This window comes from Anas acuta, chromosome 15 (genome assembly GCF_963932015.1).
Source record: "Anas acuta chromosome 15, bAnaAcu1.1, whole genome shotgun sequence".
Classification (NCBI taxonomy): domain Eukaryota; kingdom Metazoa; phylum Chordata; class Aves; order Anseriformes; family Anatidae; genus Anas; species Anas acuta.
This window is the reverse complement of record NC_088993.1, coordinates 13,931,540-13,955,997: the sequence shown is the minus strand read 5'-3', so window position 1 is coordinate 13,955,997 and position 24,458 is coordinate 13,931,540. Positions and strand designations below refer to the sequence as shown.

The 24,458-nt window shown below is 39.9% G+C and overlaps 1 protein-coding gene across 3 annotated transcripts in view; it reads left to right on the top strand.

Moving 5' to 3' along the window:
* CARD11 (caspase recruitment domain family member 11) overlaps window positions 1-23,267 on the top strand; it is a 44,753-nt gene extending 21,486 nt beyond the window's left edge. For all 3 annotated transcript variants that reach the window (XM_068699215.1, XM_068699216.1, XM_068699214.1), the window contains exons 2-24: window positions 237-449; window positions 1,086-1,223; window positions 1,850-2,175; window positions 3,446-3,625; window positions 5,387-5,539; window positions 5,636-5,761; window positions 6,237-6,434; window positions 6,914-7,093; window positions 8,116-8,170; window positions 9,386-9,489; window positions 10,680-10,783; window positions 12,042-12,094; window positions 12,779-12,911; window positions 13,437-13,638; window positions 14,487-14,613; window positions 15,731-15,971; window positions 16,385-16,481; window positions 17,491-17,586; window positions 18,092-18,224; window positions 18,768-18,947; window positions 20,092-20,216; window positions 21,051-21,166; window positions 21,733-23,267. In XM_068699215.1, coding sequence (XP_068555316.1) covers window positions 237-449; window positions 1,086-1,223; window positions 1,850-2,175; window positions 3,446-3,625; window positions 5,387-5,539; window positions 5,636-5,761; window positions 6,237-6,434; window positions 6,914-7,093; window positions 8,116-8,170; window positions 9,386-9,489; window positions 10,680-10,783; window positions 12,042-12,094; window positions 12,779-12,911; window positions 13,437-13,638; window positions 14,487-14,613; window positions 15,731-15,971; window positions 16,385-16,481; window positions 17,491-17,586; window positions 18,092-18,224; window positions 18,768-18,947; window positions 20,092-20,216; window positions 21,051-21,166; window positions 21,733-21,937 — 3,485 coding nt within the window. In that variant the 3' untranslated portion in view covers window positions 21,938-23,267. The remainder of the gene's footprint in view (window positions 1-236; window positions 450-1,085; window positions 1,224-1,849; window positions 2,176-3,445; window positions 3,626-5,386; window positions 5,540-5,635; window positions 5,762-6,236; window positions 6,435-6,913; window positions 7,094-8,115; window positions 8,171-9,385; window positions 9,490-10,679; window positions 10,784-12,041; window positions 12,095-12,778; window positions 12,912-13,436; window positions 13,639-14,486; window positions 14,614-15,730; window positions 15,972-16,384; window positions 16,482-17,490; window positions 17,587-18,091; window positions 18,225-18,767; window positions 18,948-20,091; window positions 20,217-21,050; window positions 21,167-21,732) is intronic.
* The last annotated feature ends 1,191 nt before the right edge of the window (window positions 23,268-24,458 follow it).

Below are 24,458 nucleotides of genomic sequence, written 5' to 3'. Positions count from 1 at the left end.
AATAGTTCATAGACTCAAGATAGCTCTTGTCTGAACTGTCACTTTCCAGATGAGCTGTGGACAGGCTGCACTTCAGTTCAAACAGTTTCAATATAGGGCAGAGTCAGCATTAGTCAGAAGTGATTTTAAGCTCATTCTATATGACATGGAAGCACAAAACCAAAACAAACCAAAACAAAAACAGGATAGAAACTGTCCTGTTTGATGTTCATTTGCCAATTGTTTCCCTTGTTAAGGAGGAGAGCCGGAGATGGATGACTGCCTGGAGACACTGAAAGATGAGGAGGAAGCTTTGTGGGAGAACGTGGAATGCAACCGGCACATGCTGAGCCGGTACATCAATCCTGCCAAACTGACCCCCTACCTGCGGCAGTGTAAAGTAATCGATGAGCAAGATGAAGATGAGGTGCTTAACTCGCTTATGCTGCCCTCCAAAATTAACCGAGCAGGTAATTATTTTATGAATGGCTACATCTGTATCCCTGTTTGAATGGTATTACATTGCTAAGTCTAGAGGGAGCCCGTAGCAAGTTACAGATTGTCAAATGGAAACCATATATCCCATTTATGGGAGGTTTAATGTGAAGAGGGGGAATCTGCTGCTGTTATTTTGATAACAATGACTCTTGCCAGTGTTGTGCAGACCAGAGCTTGTGGGGTACATGTTCCCATCACAGCCTTGGCAAATATTTCATTTAACACAAGCAGCAGCCCTTGCCATTCCAAGGGTAGATTTTCAGCTGTCTTGTGGTGCTTCGTGATTTGTCACCAAAGGGTCTGCCATCCTAGCATTTCAGTACTGCCTGGTAAAAGCTGCACTGAATAAGGCATCTTTTGAAATTCCTGTTGCAGCGACCAATTTGCTTGCACACCTTCAGAATAACGATCAGCACAAACATAAAGAATGTGTGGCATTACTTCATGAGTTCAGCTGAACTCAATTAATCAGCCAGATTTTCCACAGTGCATTGCTGTGTCAGAGACAAACCTTAAAGAGATTTGACTTCAGGGATACGCCGCTTGCTTATGCTACTCATAGTGCTGTTAAGTCACCTCTCAGTCTGTTCCCCGTGGGTTGTTCTCAGGGCGGCTACTGGACATTCTTCACACCAAGGGCCAAAGGGGCTATGTGGTTTTCTTGGAGAGTCTGGAGTTTTACTACCCTGAGCTCTACAAACTGGTGACGGGGAAGGAACCCACAAGGAGATTTTCCACTATTGTTGGTGAGTAAAATCAGTCCCAAAGCCTATTGAAATGAGGGCTATCTTGAAGACTGTGTTTGATCTTTTAGGCAAGAAGTGCGAGTAAAAGCTAGTGTTTTAGTAGCATTGCGCAGTTTTTCAGTCCCTTTCAATGGACAAGGAAAGAACAACAGGTGAGGTACAAAGAAAAGGAAGATCCCAGTTGTATGAATGGGGCTGTAGAGCTTCAAATGAAGTGACAGCCATTACAAAAGGTCTCAAGAGAAGAAGCACTGGAACAGCAGACTTAATTTACGTGGATGAGTGACACATGCAGAAAATCTGAAGGATTCAGATTAATTGTATTTGTACAGATCCATTTTACAATGTTTGTGCTATTTCCATAGACATGTCAGCTCAGCTGCAACAAGACAAATTTTAAGGCTTCATATTCTATCTAAGCAAAGCTGTATGCATGTATATTGTGATTCTGGTAATAGTATGCTGTGTAATACTTGTACCGTTCCCAGTTAGATATATAAATGTGTATGTATTTGTACATAGGCTACATCTCTGTACATAATTTGGGATACTTATTTCTTATTCAGTTTTGCTGATCCTACTTAAGTTACTTTAAGAGAAGTTGATAAACTGTTCAAACATTTCAGTGGAGGAGGGACATGAAGGCCTTACCCATTTCCTAATGAATGAGATCATTAAGCTTCAGCAGCAAGTAAAGGCAAAAGATGTGCAGCGCTACGAACTCTTGGCAAAATCTCGCCAGTTGGAGGATGAGAGAAAACAACTAAAGCTGAACAAGATAGAGCTGCTGACCTTTCAGGAGAGATACAACAAGATGAAGGAGGAAAGGAACAACTACAATGATGAGCTGGTCAAGGTGAAGGATGAGAACTACAATCTGGCCATGAGATATGCCCAGCTGAGTGACGAGAAGAGCATGGCTGTGATAAGAAGCCGAGACCTCCAGCTAGAGGTGAGAGAAATGCTCTGGGTACCTTTAATCAGGAATAGTAATGGAGGATGCCAGTGGCATGTGGCAAAAAGAGACCTTCCCTGACAGTAGAGAGATGTAGAGCTCTCATTCGCTTTGCTTATCCAGATGATTAGGGGCACCACTGTACAGAAATGCCTACTGCAGTGATGTGTATTAATGGCAGGTAATTTACATACTTATAATGGATTAGGAGAAAATAACATACATAAAAGCAAAATTTTAAAAACATAATTGTTTGCTAGAATAATAATTTTAGCTTTTCAAGCTCAATAATGTATTAAGGCAGTTATCCAGGTTTGCATTACAGTGTTTTACTGAAAAAGTCTCACATAGAATATTGAAATATCTTGGGGCCATTTAGAAAACAGAATTATTTCAAGTGCACTAAAATTTATTCTTGTGTGTGTGTCACAGGTGAGACAGAGTAAACAACAACCCACAGTGGATATGGATACTGAGGTTTATTTTAGAACCAAAGAGATTAGACATTTTATGCCACTTTGCTTTTTCACACAGTCATTTGTTCCCCTCCCTTGGTGCTGCTTTTTATCAGGCTCAGTGTTCCTACTCTGCATGGAGATCGCTGCTGGTGCAGGAAGCTCAGGCAGAAATTTGTGTCAGTTTCTGCTGCTTGCAGTCACCAGTTGCAGGTGTTACTGGCCAAGGATGCTGGGTTTTCAGGTTTTCCCTGGCATTCATATCCATGCATCTCTGATCTGCAGGATACTCCACCACTTCCAGGTTTTTCCTCCAGCCAAGATCATCACCTTCTTCTTTCCACACTCCGTTCCTTCTCAAGTTACTTTTTGGGAACCCCTCTACTCTATCCAGAACCCCAAGCCCCCCTTTATTCCCAATCCAAATAGTTTATGTGCAGAAGCACAATGTGTGGTCATCCTCCTAAGCAGTAGTTCTGTCTTGAATCTCTGTTTATTATAGGATCAAGGATGTGATGCTTTATTAGTCCCAAATTTATCAAAATTTACAACCAGTCCATACCAGTTACAGCGAGCAAGTAGCTGGCTTCTGCTTGAGAGTTCAAAAGTTCAATGCTGGACATTCACCACACACACATCTATACACAATTATCTGCTGCTTGTTAGCATTCGCAGTTTAAGTTATTTTTTCCACCTATGACAGTATGTTTTCACCTGAAAGTGAGAGTGTTTCCAAAACAGTCACTGCCAGAGCTAGAAATGATTTCTTTCCTTTCTTATTTCTCCTTTTCACTGCTCCCTGGCTGTTCTAGATTGACCAGCTGAAACATCGCTTGAACAAGGTGGAAGAAGAATGTAAACTGGAGAGGAACCAGTCACTGAAACTGAAAAACGATATTGAAAACCGACCCAAAAAGGAACAGGTGCTGGAGCTGGAGCGGGAAAATGAGATGATGAAGACTAAAATCCAGGAGTTACAGTCCATCATTCAGGTATAAATGCAGAGTACTACACTGAAGAAAGCTACACACTTCAACTTACCCTCCCTGCTTACCCAGATGATGGAATCAGCAGCCTTTGACCGCTCCTTGCCTCCAGGCATCCCCACACTCACCTCCCATACTGTCTCACATACTCCCTTTCTCACAGCCTGCTTCACAGTATCTAAATATCTGGAGGAGGCTGGGAGTGTAGACAGAGAAGCAGCTGGTGGTGACAGCTCCCACACAGTTTTAGTAAGGCATAGGGGGTTGAGTCCTCAGTGGGGAAACTAGAAACTATGAACACGAGAAGCTGGCATGGTCTCTGCTACAAAAAATATTGTCGTCTGATAAGTCAAGCTGTTGAGAAATTGGCTCTTTCAAGGTGCAGAGTGCAGCTGCTTAATTAATGAGCATTCAACTCAATGTTTTAATCCTGCCATGGTCCTTTTTACCAGTATGTCAGTACAAAGCTGGGCCTATTAGCCAGCCTAGAAATTTTTGACACTGTCCCTGTGTACCCTGTTCTATGCTATTGCCCCACCTGTGCCAAAAGTCCTGATGAAGCAAAGCATAATAAAGGTTTCTGAACTTGGGTGGTTACTGATTTCCAGAATGCCCCATAAAGAACTGCTGTAACTTGCACAAGGAGCTTAACCAGCCCTTTTTTGGGAAACAAAATTGGGAAAAAGGTTGATACACAGCTAATTTAGCACTGCATTACACTGTGAAGAGCATAGCCAAGTATTAGGGTATATGTGAAAGTGATCAACACTTTGCTGGGCAAGACTAGTGGCCTTTTAAAATAGCACTTTAAAAATTATCAATAGAAAACATTTCAGAACATGGCCGTAGCCTTTAGCAGTGCCTAACAGTTCTTAGTTTTAATACAAATCCAATTCAAAGGTTGAAAAAGCATGTGGTGTAGAAGGTTCTGGGAGTTCTGGTCCATGTAGACTCTCTCATATTGATTGAAATGGTCTTATAGCACCTAAAGTAATAGATGAATTATCATGAAATGTCTAAAAATAGGGTTGTAATTCTCCTAAGTGAAAGTATAAATAAACAAAAGGCAGTTTGTTTTAGAAATATTTACTTTATTAGGTAACCGAAATGTCACTGAAATCTCCAACTTAGTCTAGGTATTTTAAAAATAAATATGCATGTTACTTGCTTGCATTTTGTGCCTTTTTCATCTTGCATTCATTGTTAATTTTGGATGACAGTTTATTTGTTGGAACCTGCTCTGGTAATCTTGTTAATTTTAAATCTGAAAGAAAAAATATTGCTGGACACCATAGAAAATGAAGCTGTGGTACAAGCGAATTTGGGCGTGTTTAATATTCTCTAAGCATAGCCCTCTAAAGCCTATGCATGCTTTAAAAATTCCTCTGAATGTTTTCTTAGGCCCTGCTCTTTGGCAAAGGGTGAATTTTGTGTTCAGTGAAAGCTGATTAATAGAGAAGAATTTTAAATGCAGGGTTTGGAGTGAAGAATTGAGACTGCATCCAAAATGGATCAAATTATAGCCAGTACAATAAAACAGTAAAACTGTTCCTTCATCAGACTATTCTGACAGCAAGACAGACTTTATTCATCTTCTCTGACAGTATTTTAAAATATGAACAAATGCCCATCTCTTCTGCTGCTTTCCCATTGCAATACCATGTTCATTTTATATTCCACTTGTTTGTTACCATCTTTTTTTCTTTTTTCCCCTACGATATTCTTTTCTCTTTCCCTGGCCTGTCTCATAAAAATGTCTTTCCTCAGGCTGACAAGCGGAGTTTACCAGATTCGGACAAAGCCATTTTGGATATTCTGGAACATGACCGTAAGGAGGCACTAGAAGATCGTCATGAGTTGGTCAACAAGATCTTTAATCTCCAAGAGGAGATTCGTCATGTGGAGGACTTAAGAGATAAGGTGAGAAATGAAAGGATGGAAAGAAACAGGATATTTCAGGCTAGTACCCAAAAGATCTTTTAGAGCAGTAGTAGTTAATAGTCTGTCATTTTCCAGTATCTTGAAGAGAAAGAAGATTTGGAGTTAAAGTGTTCAACGCTAGGAAAAGACTGTGAGATGTACAAGCACCGTATGAACACTGTGATGATACAGCTAGAAGAGGTGGAAAAGGAGCGAGACCAGGTATCTAACAGTTAAAGTGGGGAAAATTAGTAGCAAAAGCCTGTATCTCTTCTGCGTCACTTTGGGGGACTGTGAGTAATTGGACCCAAAATACCATTAAAACATAAATATTTACAAGAAACTCTACTCATTGGAATTTGCATTATAATAATTATACGCAGGATGATATTGGGTTGTTACCACAGAGTAGCATCCTCTTAAGATCTTAACAACTACTGCAGGCTTCGTATTAGTGTCCATACAATTTGCACTCTGGAGTATTTTGCCACCAACCCAGAGAGAACTGGAGATGAACCACCCTCATCATCATATTTTTAAATGGTACTACTGTGGCACGTCCTGGTCTTCACTGCTGTGTTAATTGGTGGATGGTTACAATTTCTGAAGTCCCCATTGCAAATGCCTTACAAACAAAACCACCGGGAGAAAGTATCTGGTGCCCAGATACAAAACAGGTTTCTTCTCTCCACTGCAGGCATTCCGCTCACGTGATGAGGCTCAGACACAGTATTCACATTGTCTGATTGAAAAAGATAAATACAGGAAGCAGATTCGAGAGCTGGAGGAGAGAAATGATGAACTCCGAATTGAAGTGGTTCGGAAAGAAGCTTGCATTGTTAACCTAGAGTGCAAACTCCGACGGCTCTCTAAGGACAATAATTTTCATGACCAGGTAGGGTTGAGAAAGACAAACATGAGTTATTTATTTAAGACTTCACTTGTAAAACAATATAATATGGAAGGAAGAGAGGACTCCATTTATTTCCTCCATTAATTAACTAAAAAACCTACTTCTACTAAATGCCAACGCTCTGAAAATTTTTTCAGTCCAATGGGGTTCAAGTTATCCACGTCACACACATAGCTTCTCAAAGGCTGGAATTTCACTTCTTGATTTAAAATGGATGGGAAAAATTCTAGAAAGAATTAATTTCTGGACTGGGGTAGGAATTGTGAATTCTTTTGAGGAATTTGTTCCAGTAGACAAAAATCCCCACAGATGTCAATCTGAGTTACTTTTTTTGGGACTGGACCACATTCTATGTGAGCTGAAGCACTCAAGTCACATAAAATTCTATCAGATTACTCTAAAGGGAAGTCATGAGCAATTGTACCAAACTCTTCTCAGTAGTGTTTCCCTCTGATCTTTAGAGTTTGCCAAGGAATCTACCCATTACCATTATCTCCCAGACCTTTGGGACTTCTAGCCCAAAAGCCAATGGTCAGGAAGCAGATGACTCCTCCACTTCTGAAGAGTCTCCAGAAGACAACAAATTCTTCTTGCCTGATCAAGCTCGACTCAAGAGAAGAGTGAACCTAAAGGGAATCCAGGTATGTTTTAATATCAGTCTGGAATGGTACAGTGCAGGGACTGTTAGAACAAAGAGATGATACATGTTGTGGTTATGCCTGTGGAGCACTGTGCTATAAAGATAGGAACAGATTTGTATAATATTGTCAGTTTTTACCCTGTGGTGATTTGTGTCTTGAGAAGCAGATTTAATCAGGCTTCATTGACCATTTTCTGTCCCTTTTCTCCATATTCTCCTTGCTTCTGCTGTTCATTCACATTCTTGGAGCGCTGTCAATAAATTGATTCGTTGCCTCCTTAACAGTAGTGAAAAAAAATGACATAATGCCTGAAGTCTAGCACACAAGGAACTGAAGGTGGAAATTGAAGCATTGGTGGAAAAGCTCACATCAATAGGTAGAAATAATACAAAGAAATGGACACAATCTAGAGTCAAATTAACTGTCTAATTTAGAATTAAATTATGGCAATTTCCTCTCACTCAAAAGTAAGGGGTAGCATGAGTTAGGTCCATGATTTCACCAACTAGCTGCATTCACACTGCTATTATCTGATGCTATGTTCATGAATTGTAAAAAATATACAGTCTAACATTTGGGGTTTTGAGCTTCTCTTCCCTTTCATCTGCATTTGAATTCTCCCTGCCCTTCATAACCTTTCTGAGCTTTTACTGTCATTATTACTTATGGCAATAGAGCTGCATTTTTTACATTTCATGCTCCAAAAGGATGCCTGTTGTATTAACAGCTGCCTGAAACCAGTCCCAAGGCACCCACTTAGCTTTTTTTTTTCTTACTTTGTTCCCTCAGCAGATTCTGGAAATTGCAATACATTTAGGCCATATTTTGAAAGTAGTTAGGTAGATAAATCCCATTCATGGAAGTGACATTTAGATACCTAAATATCTTCAAAGTTTGAGGTCCTGTTGTTTAAATGAGGACAAATATACAGCACAACGGTGAAAAGGGGGGTGAAAATCTCTTTTTTACAGTACGTGGCAAATATCCTGCACTTGTTTTGATTTTTGTCCTCTTTCTTATAGATAAATCCAAGAGCTAAATCCCCTGTCGGCATGAAAACAACATCAGAGTTTCAAGGTCAGAAAGAGCACCTATGTCCTTATTCCTTTTCTGTTGCTTTGTCTCATTCATTCCATCTCTTTAAATTATTTTAACAAACATTCCAATTCTGGATGTTCTTAACCAAGTCCAAGCCAGTAAAACAGAGAGTGTATCTCACAGTGACTAATGTCATAATCTGAAGTAGTCAAGTGTTCTACTCAATCAACCTCTCCATCCAGAGATACCTCTACAAACACACAGTATTACATTCAGTAACTAAATTTTCAGTTTACTTAATTTTCCTTTTAGCTTATAAAAATTGTAAAGGCTGTTTTGTGATACCTGTACTAAATGTGATAATACTATTCTCTTTTGGCTGTTGGAAAAATCCTTTGAGCTGTATAGACCCCAGTCTAGTGATCATCTAATGAGTTTCCTTGTCCTTCAGCAAAAAGGAAGGACTTTTTAGAAATTATTTTTTAAATCTAAAGCATTGCAAAGGCTGGAGTGGGGGAGGGTTGACCCACCCATCAGCCAGCTGCCAAGTTGCCAAATTAGTTGCTGTATACTCCTAATTCCTCTTATTTAGCTAACACTGTTCTCAAAGCAAAGATCTTAAGCAGCACTTCCTTTATTTTTATCTGCTGCAGCATGGTAGCTGTTGTACAAAATAACAAGGTAAACGTGGTTTCCTACTGTAACACATCATGTGTATGGTTAGTATTAGGTGATGGCAAAGTTAGTTTGAATTAGAGGTGCTGGAGAAGGGAGGAAATCCACAGAGACATTCACCTGGGGCTGCTGAAGGATCTCAGACTTCCTGGTCCCAGCTGTAAATTTTTGGTTGTAAAAAAAAAAAGAAAAAAAAAATTAATTCAGTGAGTCAGCCTTAATGCAGATTGTCAGATCCAGATGATGAAGTTAAAACACAAAGGAATAAAACAATCCTTCTCTAATCTGGTATTTAGTATTCGTAGAGCTAACAAAAAAGTGCAGGAAAGAATTGAAAGGAATGGTTGGCAAGAGGCTGTTCAGCGTGGTGTGCATTTCTGTCCCAGGGCAGGAAAGGGTGCCAGTGCTGCCGAGTGCCTTCTGCAGCCTCTGTCCAGTACAGGAAGGACAAACATGATAAACTGAAATGGAAAGATAATCTTAGGTGTTGTTGCAAATCTGTGAAAGATTCTGTATTGAAAGTGATCTAACATCATTTTCTTTGCTGTCTGTATTTTTCTCTGTCATCTGTAAGCGCAGCAGTCAGAGCACAGGATGAAGATGGGGCTGATGCCAGCAATGGCCGCACAGACACTAGTTCCTCTAATTCTGTTTCCATCAGCAGCTGTGAAGTCAGCAAAATTGTAAGGAGCCTTTCGATGCCCCTTGCCTGTCTGCAACCTTCTCTCCTAACGTGGCTGAGAGCTTCTGCAACGCAGTGTTACCGCTTCACTAGCATCCCAGCTGTGATCAAATTCAAGACCTTTGTCAGAAGCTCTCTTAATCCTTTTACCAGCATTTTGTTAGAGCCATGTTATTAGCCTTTTCCAAAATTACAGAACTGCTCTATGTTTATTGACAATTATTTTAGAGGTATTTATGACCTCTCACTGTCTCCTTATACCGTTTCACATTTGCTGTTAGGAAGATGAGATTCTCTTTGAAAGCTGCTTTGTAATGTAAGAAAATTTTCAGGTTATACTTTTTTTTTTTTTTTTTTTTTTTTTGATTTCTCCAATGCTTCTTCTGTCTGTAAGTAACAGTGAGTGAGAAAAGGGGTGCAGATCACAGCTGGAAGTTTCTGCATGCCATAGCCAAACCATTTCTTCCCTGCTTGCTGTATCCCCATAATCTCTCAAGGTAGATATTCCATTATACATATGTGAGCACTGACACAGCAGGACAAGCAGACAGAGAGAGTGCTCTTGCAGAGTGTTAATAACAAAGAACAAAACATCTTTCTAGAACACCGTGAAAAATGCTGCCCCCAGGAAATTAAAATTATACCCAAGAATAGCCAGGAAAGAACTCCCTGCCACTCGTAATAAGCTTAGCTGTTTTAGGAATATTCTTTGGAATATCTGTTGGATACTTCGATGACTTACACTATCATCCCTGCAGTACAATTTAAAGTTGAGACTCCAAACCAGTGTACTAGATTAATAATTGACTCTATAGAGATCTGTATTTTTCTTCCTCGTTCCTACTATGTGTATGTCTAGAAATATATGTATATATGTGTCTACATTCTACTTCTCACCCTCTTCATCCTGTATGTCAGCTGTGCAATATTCATTCTGCATATCAAGGATAATGTTAAAATTCTTCAGTAAATCCACTCACAGAAAAAGGTATTTTGCCATCATACAATCTGAACATATAGCTATAATGCTGGAACATATGAATGTGAGTCTATAATCATTTTTTCATACTGTTGGATATGTTTCTCAGTGCAGAATACTACTGGCAAGCTAACAGGCTAATGCTTCTGTAGATTAAAAATGATACCATGTTTAATACAGACATCCTTTCTTTTGCTGATGTTTTTTAAAAGCAAACCCTGAGAAATCGCAACGACAGTATCATGTCTACCACTCCTGAGCCTCCAGGAAATGACTCGATTGTCCGACGCTGCAAAGAAGATGCCCCTCATTGCAGGTAGGTAGCTGGTAAAGTATGTCCAAAGCCTGGTGGCACAAAGAGGGAGTAAAAAGGGCCTTAAATGTCCTTTTGTGTGTCTCTAGCTGGAGAGTTTCTGTTAGGAAGTCTGGGTAACTTCCTAAATGCTTTTGGGCTTCCTAAATGCTTTTGGGATTCATCCCTAATCTTGTCTGTCTCACAGACATCTGAATGGCATTGACCCCTCCTCTGAAAGCTTTATAGCAAAGTGATACTTAGAAATAGTGTTTTGGTGTTGGTGTCAACAGCATTGGTGTTTGTATCAGAAATATCAGTACTCCGGCTTAGCAAGGTCCGAGTGTGGCGTTATTTTCTTGAGCTAGTAAGCACTAAAGTCAAGTATCTTGAGAGTATGCCCAAAATTCCACTGTAGTTTATAACTTTATAATCAGCCTGCAAAGGTTTTTTTTTAAATTTGTTTGTTAACATAATCCAAAATAATTGCTATTCGCATGCCAGGTTGTGGTTTTCACAGTTCATCTGATCTTGATTTGTGTGAAAAAGGTGAGATCATAGTTCAATATGTAAGAAATGGTATATTATTTCCTTGCTTATGCATGGTGTAAAAATAGCTGATTCTCCCCAGACTGACTGAAGAAATTCACCCTTTACCTAAAGCCAACTATGAAGAATATCAGCTCCACAGGAGACCTACAAATCATTCTGAATGGGAAAAACAACAAGCTGTTATTTAGACAGTTCTGCAACCGAAGGACACACTTTAATGAAGTCTTTCTGGTGAAGCAGACAGATCACTTGGCTGGACATCACCAATATCCCCTTAAGAGCAAAATTTTGGTGTATTTTTCCTGTTTAGTTATAAGGCTGCCCATTCCAGTCACCCTTAAAAGCAAAGGTTTTATCTAAGTAGTAGTTAGTAGTGTTAGTGGGAGCTAGGCTGGGACTAGAGCTGTGGCATGAGTTTCTTTGCAAACACTTGGTACACCTTGCCATTCTGTTACTGTAGACATCTAAGTAACCATGCGAGGTACCATTAAGCTGTTATAAAGTCCTTCAAGTACTTTAAAACAAGCAGCTAAATTGCTCTTAAACATGTCATTATTCCTTTTTTTTTTTTTTTTAAGCTGTGCTGCTGTTGCCTTATCTAACACCTCCAACATTTTTCTTTGTCACTGAAAAGTTTCCTCCTTCAGAACTTAATGAAATCTGCTGAAAATGGGAAAGTGAACGTCTTTTTCTCTCTCTTCTGTTATCTTACCTTTGTTTTTAATTCCAGCCTGGTTGAAGAAGACAATGACAGCTTTGGATTTGATGCTTTGGAGCTAGATGGTAAGAAAGAGGATATCGTATAGTTTAACTGTGAGATGTGATGAGTTTACCTGCTACTGGTACTGTCAAATTATCAATATACCAGATAAGATGGGACACATAGTCTGGAAAAAAAAAAAAAATCAAGTCAGATCATCATAAAAAGAAAGCAAACCTTAAAATAAGGAAAGCATCAGAATGAGAGGGGCAAATATAAAGACAGCACTGAGAAGTATATAACTACCCAGTGAGAGGACAAGAAGCAAGGGGTACAAACTTAAGCATAAACACTTATTAGAAAAAAAAAAAAGAAAGAAAAAGAAAAAAAAAACTTTTTTACTGCAAGATCAATCAAGCAGTGGAATGAGGTTGTCTGGAGAGGTTGAGGTGCCTCCATGACGGGAGATACGCAAACCTCAGCTGGATCAAGTCCTGAGCATTCTCCCCTGTTTAACCCTTCTATGAGGAGGGAAGTTGATTAGGCAGTCTCCAGAGATCCCTTTCAACCTGAATGGATCTGTAAGAGCGAGTGGGTAGGTCTAGTAAGAAAGACTGGAATTCCTTGCCATGGTCTATAGAGGTGAATCATGCCTCTTATCAAGAATTTCCTCATTCAATTTTGGCTAGGATCAAACTTCCATTTTCACCTTTTCCATCTTTGTCATTCTGTCTTGGACTCATTTTCATTTTTGTTACTCTTTTCAGATGACAGTCATGACAGACACTCACATGGAGCTCCTTCAGTTCACTCTTCCTCCTCTTCTCATCAGTCAGAAGGCCTGGATGCCTATGAGCTTGAGCATGTCAACTCCATATTTAGAAAATTCTCTCTGGAAAGGTATTTGAGATGCCAGTTTACCTGTCAAAAACAGAGACCGCCATTAATCTATTAGTTACTGGAGATATATATTAACAGGAATACCATGTCACAAGTTGTCACTTGACACAAAGATCTCATGGTATTGTGCTAAGTCTTTACTTCTTTATGTTGACAGCAGTATAACATTATTTTGAACCACTTTCATATCCTGTAATACATTGAAAATCATCTTAAAATTTCAAAAACTTCAAGGCAGACAACATGTTCTGGAAATTTAAATTTATCCCTGTGTTCTTGTTATCTTTCTGCCACAAGTTCCTAGGTGAGGTTGCCATTATACATCTGAGTACTTGAAGCAGTTGCTCTTCTCTAGAACTTAGGCAGTAATAAGAAGAATTTCTTTTAGAGTCCTTATATTCCAATACTTGATAACATTAAAAGCTTATTTGTATGTCTCTCATTTATCATGCATGCATTTAACTCTGGATTGGTAGTTAAAAGATGAGATAACGGTGTAACTCTTACTTCCTTTCACAAACACAGACCTTTTCGTCCCTCTGTCACATCCGTTGGTCGCATCAGAAACTCCTGCCATACCATCCAGCGCATAACACTGAATGGAGACAGTCTCAATTCAGAAATCACTCTTGTTGGAGGTAACGATAAAGGGAGCTTTATTAGCTCTGTCAAGACAGAATCACTTGCAGAGAAAGCAGGTCTTCGGGAGGGACACCAGCTCCTACTGGTAAGCATAAAATAATCAACACACAGCATTAAATGTCTGTGCACCTGCACATTACGCTCATCACAATACTTTCTTTCCTGTCTTCCTTCACCTTGTGTTAATGGCAAACCATACAATTCTTTTAGAGAAAAAAATAATCTGATATTGACTATGAAATTATGGGAGAATAGTATTTATGGTCATCCAACACAGAGCACATACTCCTTTTCACTTTACACTACTTCTGTATGGAAGAGATGAGAGTAACTGACACTTTCCTAAATGCTCTGCCCTTCTGAAAAGAGTAGAGTGGGAGTTGCTCTCAGCTTCCCAGTAGTTGCCTGAAAGGAAGTTCATGCTACTTAGCTCAGCATGATGACTCCTAAACCATTATTTAGAGTGGTCTATCCTGGCACTGGATGTGCAATGAGACAGAAATGTATACAGCTGAAATATGAACAGGAAGAAGGGCTGCACAGCTGCATAGCTGTACCCAGCATCATGTAAGCACTTCAGTGATGTTTCTGCTAAGTTGCTTATTGCTTAGAGTTTTCCCTCCATTGCCAATCATCCCAAACCTTTTTATCCCATTAAAATACCTCAAAGGGAAACAAACAAACAAACAAACAAAAAACAACTGATATTCTTGCACTACTTACTACTCGATTTATCAAAGACCTGCAGCTTGAGTCCATGACTGCTAACATTCCTAATTTGAGAGAAAAGAAACTACGTAATTGGAACATAATCTGCATCTTGATAGCAAAGTGTCTGGATTGATTAATGAGAAGATTATGCCGCTTTAAAAATGGTATAATGGACTCAGAGATTGAACCTGCACTGGATAGTAATATTTCTTTCATATCTAGTTGGAAGGCTGCATCAAAGGAGAAAATCAGAGTGTTCCCTTGGATACTTGCACAAAGGAAGAAGTTCACTGGACAATTCAGAGATGCAGTGGTCCAGTAACACTCCAGTATAAATCAAATCATGAAGGTAAGACCAAAAGTATTTCTCATCTCTAATAGCTCCAGGTCTATTGTACTAACTAGTGCGGATGAGAATAACAGAACCAAAATATCTTTTATATTGGCATCAATCTGAAGCATGTCCACCCATATTAGTTATCCTGTGTAACTGCTCCAGATTTAGCTATGAACTGAAAACAAAACAAAAAAAAAGAGCCCATGTGCTTGTCACTACAGGACTCTGAAGAATTTACATGGTGAGCCAATAACTACATGACTCACAAAACAGAAACTTATTTTTATGTACCGTTTTCTGTAATACAGTGTGGTGACCTGAATCATCTTTTATCTAGCCAAAGTCCATTTAGCATTTTACCTGATGGAGTTGCCCTGTTTATTACCTTTGTGGCTTTATCTTTTCCTTAACATCTGGAGTTTGTGTGTGATGGATAGAATTCGATTTTAGTGTTCAAGGCTTGTGATGATACTTTGGGGTTGTGAATCAAAAATTACATTCCCAAATCCATTTTTTACCGGTATATATGAATTTTCAGGTTTTATTTATTTATTCTGGTTAGAGAATTTCAGCTGAATAAATCACACAGGAAGTGATGTCTTTGCTTTTCTTTTATGTTTTCAAAGGTAGGAAAAAATATTGTAAATTTTTGAGCACTGCTTAATGGTAGATAAAGCATGTTATAGTTTGTGGGAGTGCCAATTAGGGGTAATAATAAAGGGAATAGCTTGTCATTAAAATTGGTGGGAAAACTCAAGTTATACTCACAGGACAGAGTTACAGCTATGTCTGCATCTTTGCTGAGAAGTTCTCTGTTTTACAGGTCGTGTTTGGAGCACTGAAAGTAGGGTTATCTGTTATAGGTATCATGACAATGGGAATATTCTCACAGATTCTGATACTAACAGCATGACCTGTTTCTGAACCAATGCCCTGTTGGTGTCTTTAAGGTGCAGACCCATAACCTTGCTGTAACTGGTGCAACTAGCACTCTAGAGGTACAAACCCTCTCTCAGAGGAGTCTCTGAAGTTTCTGCTGGACTTCTCTCAGAGGATGCCCCAGAATACAGCAGTGCTGAGGTTTTGACCAGTGACTGATCATGCTTTGCCCCTTTCCTTATTGCTGCAGGTTACCGAAAGCTGCTGTCAGAACTGGAAGAAGGGCTTATCACATCGGGGGACTCGTTTCATATCCGCTTGAATCTGAACATCTCCAGCCAGCTGGACTGCTGTTCCCTGTCAGTGAAATGTGATGAGATTGTTCATATTCTTGACACCATGTACCAGGGAAAGTATGAGTGGCTATGTGCCAGAGTTGATCCTTTCACGGACAGGGATCTGGAAACAGGGACCATTCCCAGCTACAGCAGGTGAGTGTAATGCAGAGTGACCATGACTGAGAGCAGTGGTTCTGTAAATAGGAAAATTAATAGCTGCTGTAGGAAAGAAGTGTATGTCTTCATTTTTAGGAAAAGACCAGGTGGTGTTAAGCTGTAATATGAGCTGTAAAATTTTAGAAAGGAGGCTGCACATCTCACCCAAAAGAATAATGTGGGTTTCTGAAAAAGAAGCATAAGAAAATACATCATGGAGATTCTCTAATCCTTAACTGCACTGCAGTCCTGCTCATTATTTTATTCCTGTATTTACTATGTCATTTATTCAGTCCTCACTGCTATTTCTATTTAATCTTTTCTGTCAGCACAGACCCATTGCAGTTCAGCCTTTTTTCTAAGGGGTTTCAAAGGTTTCTTGATCTATGAGATTTCATCCTTTCTTTCAGAGCCCAGCAACTTCTTCTGGTGAAGCTGCAGCGGTTGATGCACAGAGGAAGCAGAGATGAGACAGAAAGCTCATATAATACCCTTCGGGCACTCCGGGTAAGGACCTACAAACAAGGTCTTTTTAAAATCCATTACTCCACTGGTAGTTGTTATTCATCATGTTAATTTTATGGGAATTCCTATTTACACTCTGTGTAGGTTTTGATTGTCTCAGGTAATGGGTGACCTACGTTTGCTTGAAATAACATTGTCTCTGGCAATGTACCTACCTCCGGTGCACTATTAACCCTTCCTGCTATAAGGTAGAACACTTTAAAAGTATAGTATCTGTTCTGTGTCATAGTTAATCCCTTTCATTCTTCTCTTCCCATAAGCCTCTAACACAACATCACATCCGTATGAGGAAGAAGCTGTGTCCTCGGAGTTAATAATCGGAATTATTTCTTTCCTGCTGTGAACAATTGTCTAATCCAAAGAGCTGTTATTGTCCCACATTAGAAAAATGTTTGTCTCCCAACCTACATGCCATGGAGAGAAGTGGGATTTTCAGGTCTTCACACACAACAGCCCTGCCAGTTTCTTCTTTTCCATCAGTGAAAGAACTTTTATTTTTCTTTCTTTAACCCCAAGGATTCGATCTTTCCACAATTAAAAACTAACTTCACAATGTATTACTTAGCAGAGTTCTTTTCTAGAACTTTTAATGGAGCTTAGGAGACATACACACTTCTAACATTTGCAGAGACACTGGAGCCACATTATTTGATTTCAGTCAAGGTTGTGCTATGCATTCATCCTGTACTCCAGTCCTCACTCATCAAAGGGATGGAGAGCACCAGCAGCGATGCCAGTGAGAGCAAAAGCTTTGCATGCTATTTCTTGATACAGAAATTACCTCCATCATAAACTGTGGAGTGCAATCTCCTGTGAAGAAAGGAATGTGGAAGAGCAGTAACCAAAGTGCTATAGCTTGTTTAGAACATTGTATTTGGGGTAGATATAAATCAGTCACTATCCCTTTTACTTGGAAATACAAAATACCTGCTTCTGCTTGTTCTGTTTCTCTGATGCTATGATTAAAAAATATATATTTTTTTTTCACTAGAATACATTGCAGCCAGAGGAGCCTGCACCACCAAATGACCCAAAAGCCAGCCCTCGCCTGTCCAGAGCAAGCTTTCTTTTGGGTCAAATATTACAGGTAATAAAGTTTAAACACTCAGTGGCATGTCTAAAATAGTAGATCTGAATAACAGATATTCTTAGGCTATCCTAATCTCCCCAGAAACTCTACCTCAGGAATAGAGGTTGCATAAAGACTTCTCTGTGGTACACAGAAGGGGCAGAGCTGTGGGTATGATCTGCAATGCTGTTGTGCAGATACTCAGTGTGTGTGCGTGTTAATCTGCTGTGGATACATCAGTGCTTTGACTCATGATAGCAGCGAGCTCTGCCAAGGAAAATAAAAGCATGCCACTTAAGAGCAGAGGAGAAAATAAGAAATCCCAAAGGGCATTAACAAAGGCTGTGAATCAGATCTATGATATTTAAAGAGACTTAGAATTTAGTCTGCAGATCCATGGAGTTTTGTCTTTGATAGACACGGGTAATTCAGATCTCATAGATAACAAGCGTGGACTGATGAATGCATAGGAGAATAAAGAACATAAGAAATGAGGGTCAAATCTCTTTGTTCAACTTTTCAGTTTGTCAGCAGGTCTGAAAACAAATATAAGCGCATGAATAGCAATGAGCGAGTCCGTATCGTCACTGGCTGGCCCTCTGGTCTGGCACGGACCTCATCTGAAGCAAAGAAACCCTCACCTGATAAACTGGAAGGTATGGATATAAAATAATGATAGCTTTTACACATGGGGTGCTGGTATGAAGGCCTACTGTGTAACTAACTGCATGGCTTTTAAAAATGTTATAGGACTTCCCTATTACTAGCTTCTCTGTTCTACTCCGTGCAAAAATTAGGCAGTGTTTGTTACCAAAAGACTGATTTTACTAAAAGTACTTTGGGGAACCAAGCCTTCATGAGCAAGCTTACAACACTGAAACTTCCTGTTTTGTTGGCAGTTCTTCCCAGGTTCTCTCTTGCTCTTTGCCTAAAGCAATTAACTTATTAGCAGAAAGATTCTCCTAGCAAGTCTCCTGTTAAACCATGAAATACTCTCGTGAAAGCAAAAGGCACTTGAATTATTTAGTGTTAGACCGGACATTTTACTACTGGATATATAGTAAGGATAACCCTGGCATTAGAGAAAGGAGAACCAGCATGAATAACCATGTCATTTCTGGTTCACAAGTTTCTTCTTTTTTTTCTCCAAATACTGATGGAGAGGAAATGCCAGCATGAATGTCTTGTTTTCTACTCAGATTTGGATTCTGAAAGTGAAATCAATAAGAGGCTCAGCCTGATCCCTTATAGCTTGGTGAGACCCATCCACTGTGAGCGCAGGCGCCCCGTTCTTTTCACCCCCACCATGCTTGCCAAGACCTTGGTACAGAAGCTTCTCAACTCTGGAGGTGCCCTGGAATTCAACATATGCAAGCCAGGTAATGGGATAAAGACTGCAAACCCTTGGTGTTGGAGATACGAGCATACACGTATGTGCACATACACAAGGGCGTGCACTATTGCAAGTTGCATGAGGTTTTTAAGTCACATCAGAGTGGTGTACAACTACAAATCTTGTTTTTTGAGACTGAGATATTTGAATGTTTTTGAGACAGCCAATGCACACAGTTATGAGATTCTGTGTCTGTGAATATTATCCATGTGTATGCTGTGTGGTTGCTAGGATGCCCCTCAGAGACTGAAATGCTGTGAGTGCTCTTTCTGTTTGCATACTGTTTGCATACTGCATATCTAGGCAATGTGAAATTTTGATTAATTTGTTTCTAGTATTTGCTATTATGAGGAATATCTTCCCTAGAGCGATTTTATGTTTCTATCTCGTCCAAGGCTGTGAAGATTGTGCATTTGATCTGCTTGAAAGACTGATTTTCTTCCATTCTAAGTATTTACTATTAAAGCAATATGCAGTACTGTGATTGCTGTAGGGCAGGATTGTATACAACACAGCATTAAACACAGCTGACGTTTCATTTTTACACTAATATTGAATACCCACCACATAGTACAGTCTTATAGTTATCCAGACAGAGAAACTGAAAAGTTAAGTATCATAATAAATATCCCCTGTCTTGCAATATAAAACAAAAGCTTTGATGTAGAGCTGCAATTCTCAAGGGGACCAGTACCACACAATGCAACCTAAGCCAAAAATTTTTGAAACTTTAAACACAAATGTTGGAACACTAAATCCATGTTTTAGGATCCTGTACTGAAGCGACCTTCTTTTTTTAGCATTTTTCAGCATCCTTTAGCCCTGTAATGTTACTCTGTAACATGAGGTGCTGGAATTGTATTTACTGTTTTAATTTAATGCCTTCATAGTGTTGTGGTAATTGCCCAAGGACTCATTGGTGCAGGATATAGCTGAGGTGCTCAGCTGTGATCAGATTAAGCTTTAATTGAATTTAATGGAAGAAATGAGGCAGCTGTTAAGAAGACAATTCATTGTTCATCTTCTTTCCCTGAACCATCCTGACATCCTGGGTGAAGTACTATTGGACAGTTGTTAGGTGTACTGCTGTTGTAATCATGATTTTTGTCCTCATCCACTTCTCCTACCAGATATTGTAACAAAGGAAGAGTTCTTAAGGAAGCAAAAGATGGAGACTATCATCTTCAGCAGAGAAAAGAATCTGAACACATATGAATGCATTGTACCTGCCAATATTGAGGCTGTCACTGCCAAGGTGCTGAGAGTACTCTGTATCCATTGCATAGGCTGTCTGTGAATCTGTCAGCAGTGTGTGTTTCTTCTTGAATGAGAGATTGACCAATTTATAGTTGCATGTTCTTTTTCTTGCCCACCTTAAATCTTAGATTTGTATTTATTCTCTCACATGGCTTTTATTTGTGCTCCTGCTTTTCCTTTTCCTTTTCATCCTCAGCTATATCCTTTTATATTCTCACTCATTCCCTGTGATGACCCACATTGATGCAGCAAAATATCCTTTCATTTTCTGTGCTTCATCCCTTATTCAGTTCCTTTTTGTATTGTAAGTATATGTGAATGCGCGAGAGAGTAAGAGATACAAGAACCGAGACAAAAGAAAGGATAGCCTGAAACACAGACACAGGGGTGTACAGTACAAAGATAACGATGTCAAAGACAGAGATCTCATATCAAGTAGAGTAGATTTGATGCACAGCATGGAGAAAAGGAGAATTAAAGTGATGTTTTTTCTCGTACAAGTAGTTGCAGTAGATGTTCTCTCTGAACAAAGACCATGTGTGTGTTTGTGTATATATGTAAAACTTTGATCACACTCTTCAATTTTAGATCAATCAATTTCTATTTTAAACCTTTTCAGAAAGCTATTAAGCTTCACTTTTATTTGACTGGCTAGTTGTAAACCGGTAGGAGGAGTTGGGACTTTAAATGTATATTTGATTAAAAGGTTTTAAATCAGTACAATGGTAAATGGAGAGCTTTTCAGCTGACCCCATAAGGTATGGATACCTTTATCTCAAGATTCTACAGCAATGAATGTTCCTTTGTAACGCTGTTATGACTTTGTTTTTAGAATAAGCATTGTCTACTGGAAGCTGGAATAAGCTGCACAAAGGATTTAATCAAAGCCAAGATATATCCTATTGTTCTCTTTATCAGAGTCTCAGAGAAAAACATCAAGAGGTTCAGGTAAAATATCAAACCTTTTGCATATTTGATATTCTGTCTTATTCAGTGAGTGATTCTCGAGTCCAATAATGTTATCACTGAGAGAAATGCAGGTGCTCTTCTTTCTTCATCTGGTGTCTGTGTGTGCATTGTTTCCTACCATGTCTCCTTCCTGAAATATTGACCAGGAAAAAGAAGGAATTCCCCAAATTTTACATTCTTTCACTGTGCCTGATAGCAGTGATCATTGTGGGAGTATAAAACTGAAGAGTATGTCTTTTTCTCCATGCTTAACACTCCCACAGCATTTCTTAAGGTAACACTAGCTGTAAGAGGAAAGTTCACAAACACTTGCACTCTCCCTACATTGCACTCTCCCTCTTAAATTATTTTCCCATAGCAAGTATTTTTCCTTGGGGGCAGGATGGAGGTGAGGGGGGGGGGATAGACCTGGAGCAGCTGTATTCTCCACTGCTTTTATTGCTTGTATATAATCAGTAGAAAATAAATTCTTGATAGGGCTGCTGGGACTACAGGATTCACTTACAGTGCAAGACATTTAGTTTTGGTCTGCTCATTTGGTACAGGAAACTACTGCCAAAGCCAGAGACCGAAGATGAGTTTTTACGAATGTGCCGTCTGAAAGAGAAAGAACTGGAGGCACTGCCATGCCTTTATGCCTCTGTAGAGGCAGATGCATGGAGCAGTATTGAGGATCTTATCCGAGTAATAAAAGACAAGATCGGAGAAGAGCAGCGTAAAACCATCTGGGTAGATGAAGATCAGCTATAAAAAAATAAGTAAAATGAAGCTCTTTGGTGACAAGAGGACATATCCAGGTGGAGCAGGGGCTCACAGAATTCTCTGATTCAGTGCCCAGTGCTCTCTTCTGTTTCACCCTTGCTGGCTGGGGACTTGCTACTGGCAGAATGCGTGTATGGAATGGAACTGGAGCTGTGCTGAACAGCCAACGTCTCAGATGCTGGGGATATAGGGTGTGGATTGGACCACAGCCACCACCACAGCTTCTGACCCACCAGCATCTTTTAATGGACAGCAGCTGTTTAGCAAGTTAGAAGGACAAAGATCTTGCAAAGGAGCTTAGGGTAATTTATTATGTAAAGATACGGTTCACATTTGGCCCATCAAACACTTCTGATGAGACCAAATAAGTGAAATCTAAGAGAAATAAAGCATGAGGATTGGACTAAAGGATATGGAATTGAGACGTGTCCTGCACCCATCCCGAGGTGAGGTTCCAAAAATACTCCAATAAAGAAGCTGTATGGTAGCAAAAGAAACACTACCGCTGGTGGCCGAGGCAGCTCTGTAGCCCTGTTTTGCCGTGACCATTTCAATCAGAAGGAAAGAGAATAGCTGTAATTCCTGGCATTAATTAAAATGACAATTTTCACTTCCTCTTTAAATCCAGTCCTGTTTAACAGTTTTGTGGGTTTTCTTTTAGTCTTGGCACTTACAGAAAGAAAAAATAAAAAGACTCCACAGTCCCAGTGACACATCAGATCTTTCCAGATCTGCCAATGTTTCATTTAGTTTTTCCCTGCCTCTGTATTGTATTAATTTGTATGTCTCTCAATTTTTACCTTTTTTTTTACTTGTGGAAAATTCTATTGTGCCTTCTCTAGGCAGCAAGGTTCTCTGTTTCTCCACTGAAATCTGTATTTCTGTACAACATCATTGCCTGCCAACATGCCTGCTCTCAACAGGAGGGACTGTTCTGAGAAGAGGAAAAGGAGAATTTCATAAGCCAGTAATCGCTGTGAGCCACTCAGTCCTTGACCTCTCTGCCATGACTGACAGCAAGGAGACCAGTGAGTGTCACACTGTGCTGTGGCCAGCTAGTATAACATTTTCAAAAGTGTGTACATGACTTAGAAGACCACATCCCATTTTCAAAAGCACTCGACTCCTCAGAGAGTTTAAGTTCCACAAAAAATGAGTGGGACTAGGACTCCTAAATCTCTTAGGGATTTTACATTTTTTCCTCTATACATCAGACACTGCACTGAAACTGCCAAATTGATTCAATAAAACTGATCAGATAATTATGACTTTCACAGTTGCTGATCTGAAATGCAATAAAATCTGACCTATGGATGAAGAGGTACACATCTCATTATCCTTAGATCTTTCATCCCCTGCCATATCCCTCCTTTTTAAGATGCATTTAATAACAAACAAACTTATCTCTGCCTCTGTGTTCATCCCATGTCCCCTGTCTTGGTAGCTCAGGCCAGCATGCAGCAGCTTGCAATAAAAAGAGAGAATCCAGGCAAAACATCTGGCCTGGTTGCCCTCACTACATTAACTGCTGCACTGTCGTGGTGACAAGTTTCTGATGTTGGGGGTGTCTCCCAGGTGGGCTGGGTCAGTTCATGTTAGCTTACATGACTGTGCTTTTCTGCTCTTCTCTTACTTTTATGCATATCATTTTTTTAACTAATGCTGTCTTCCAGAAGTCATTTATGTCAGCTTACATCTAACTTTCTGCTGCTGTGTTTTTCACATTATTAATGTTTGAAAGACTGCTCATAGCTAGCGTTTCTCAGAGAATAGCTTTTTACCTTCCCAATGCCATCTGTTTGGACTGCGCAAGCAGGGGGATACTCCTATTTTGCAATCTCTTCACAAAGTGCAGGCTGCATCCGCAATTTGCAACTCCCTCCAGGGCAAAGAATAACAGCTGATTGGAGTATATATAGAACAAATTGGATGATTCTTCATAGAGCCTCTGTAGCTCAACAAGAAAACAGTGTCGGCTGGGAAAGCTGAGCCTTCCAGGAGCATTTTTGCAGACATTCCTAATGTCCTGATCATGCAACCTTGTGCGACAGCTGCCTGTGCTTTGTTACCGTGACAGTTTTGAGTCTGCAGCTGAGCAAGGGGTGGGCCTGCGAGAACATTCCTGGGCTGCTTCAGCAAAAAAAGTTCAGCCAGGTCAGCTTCAGAGCCTGCAGGAGCAGCCAGCAGCCTGCCTACAGGACAGAGCTCACCCCATGTCCCTGCTGCAGGGATCAGGAACAGCTGGCGGGGTGGCTGGGACAGACGGGGAGCTGGAAGGAGGGGTTGAAGGATCTTCATCTCTCATGGCTGCTCCTGCAGTGGTCTTCTCTCCCCACTGCCTTAGTTCTGAGCCCTCTTTACACAAACAACAGCTGTGGATGTGATTTATCTCACTTAACTTCAGACATGGAAAAGGTGGATGCCAAAGTCTGAAGGAGGTTCCTTTCACAGTGAATGGAGATACACCTCCCAAGAGCTATTTGTCTAACTTACTGTAGATGGCTATCTT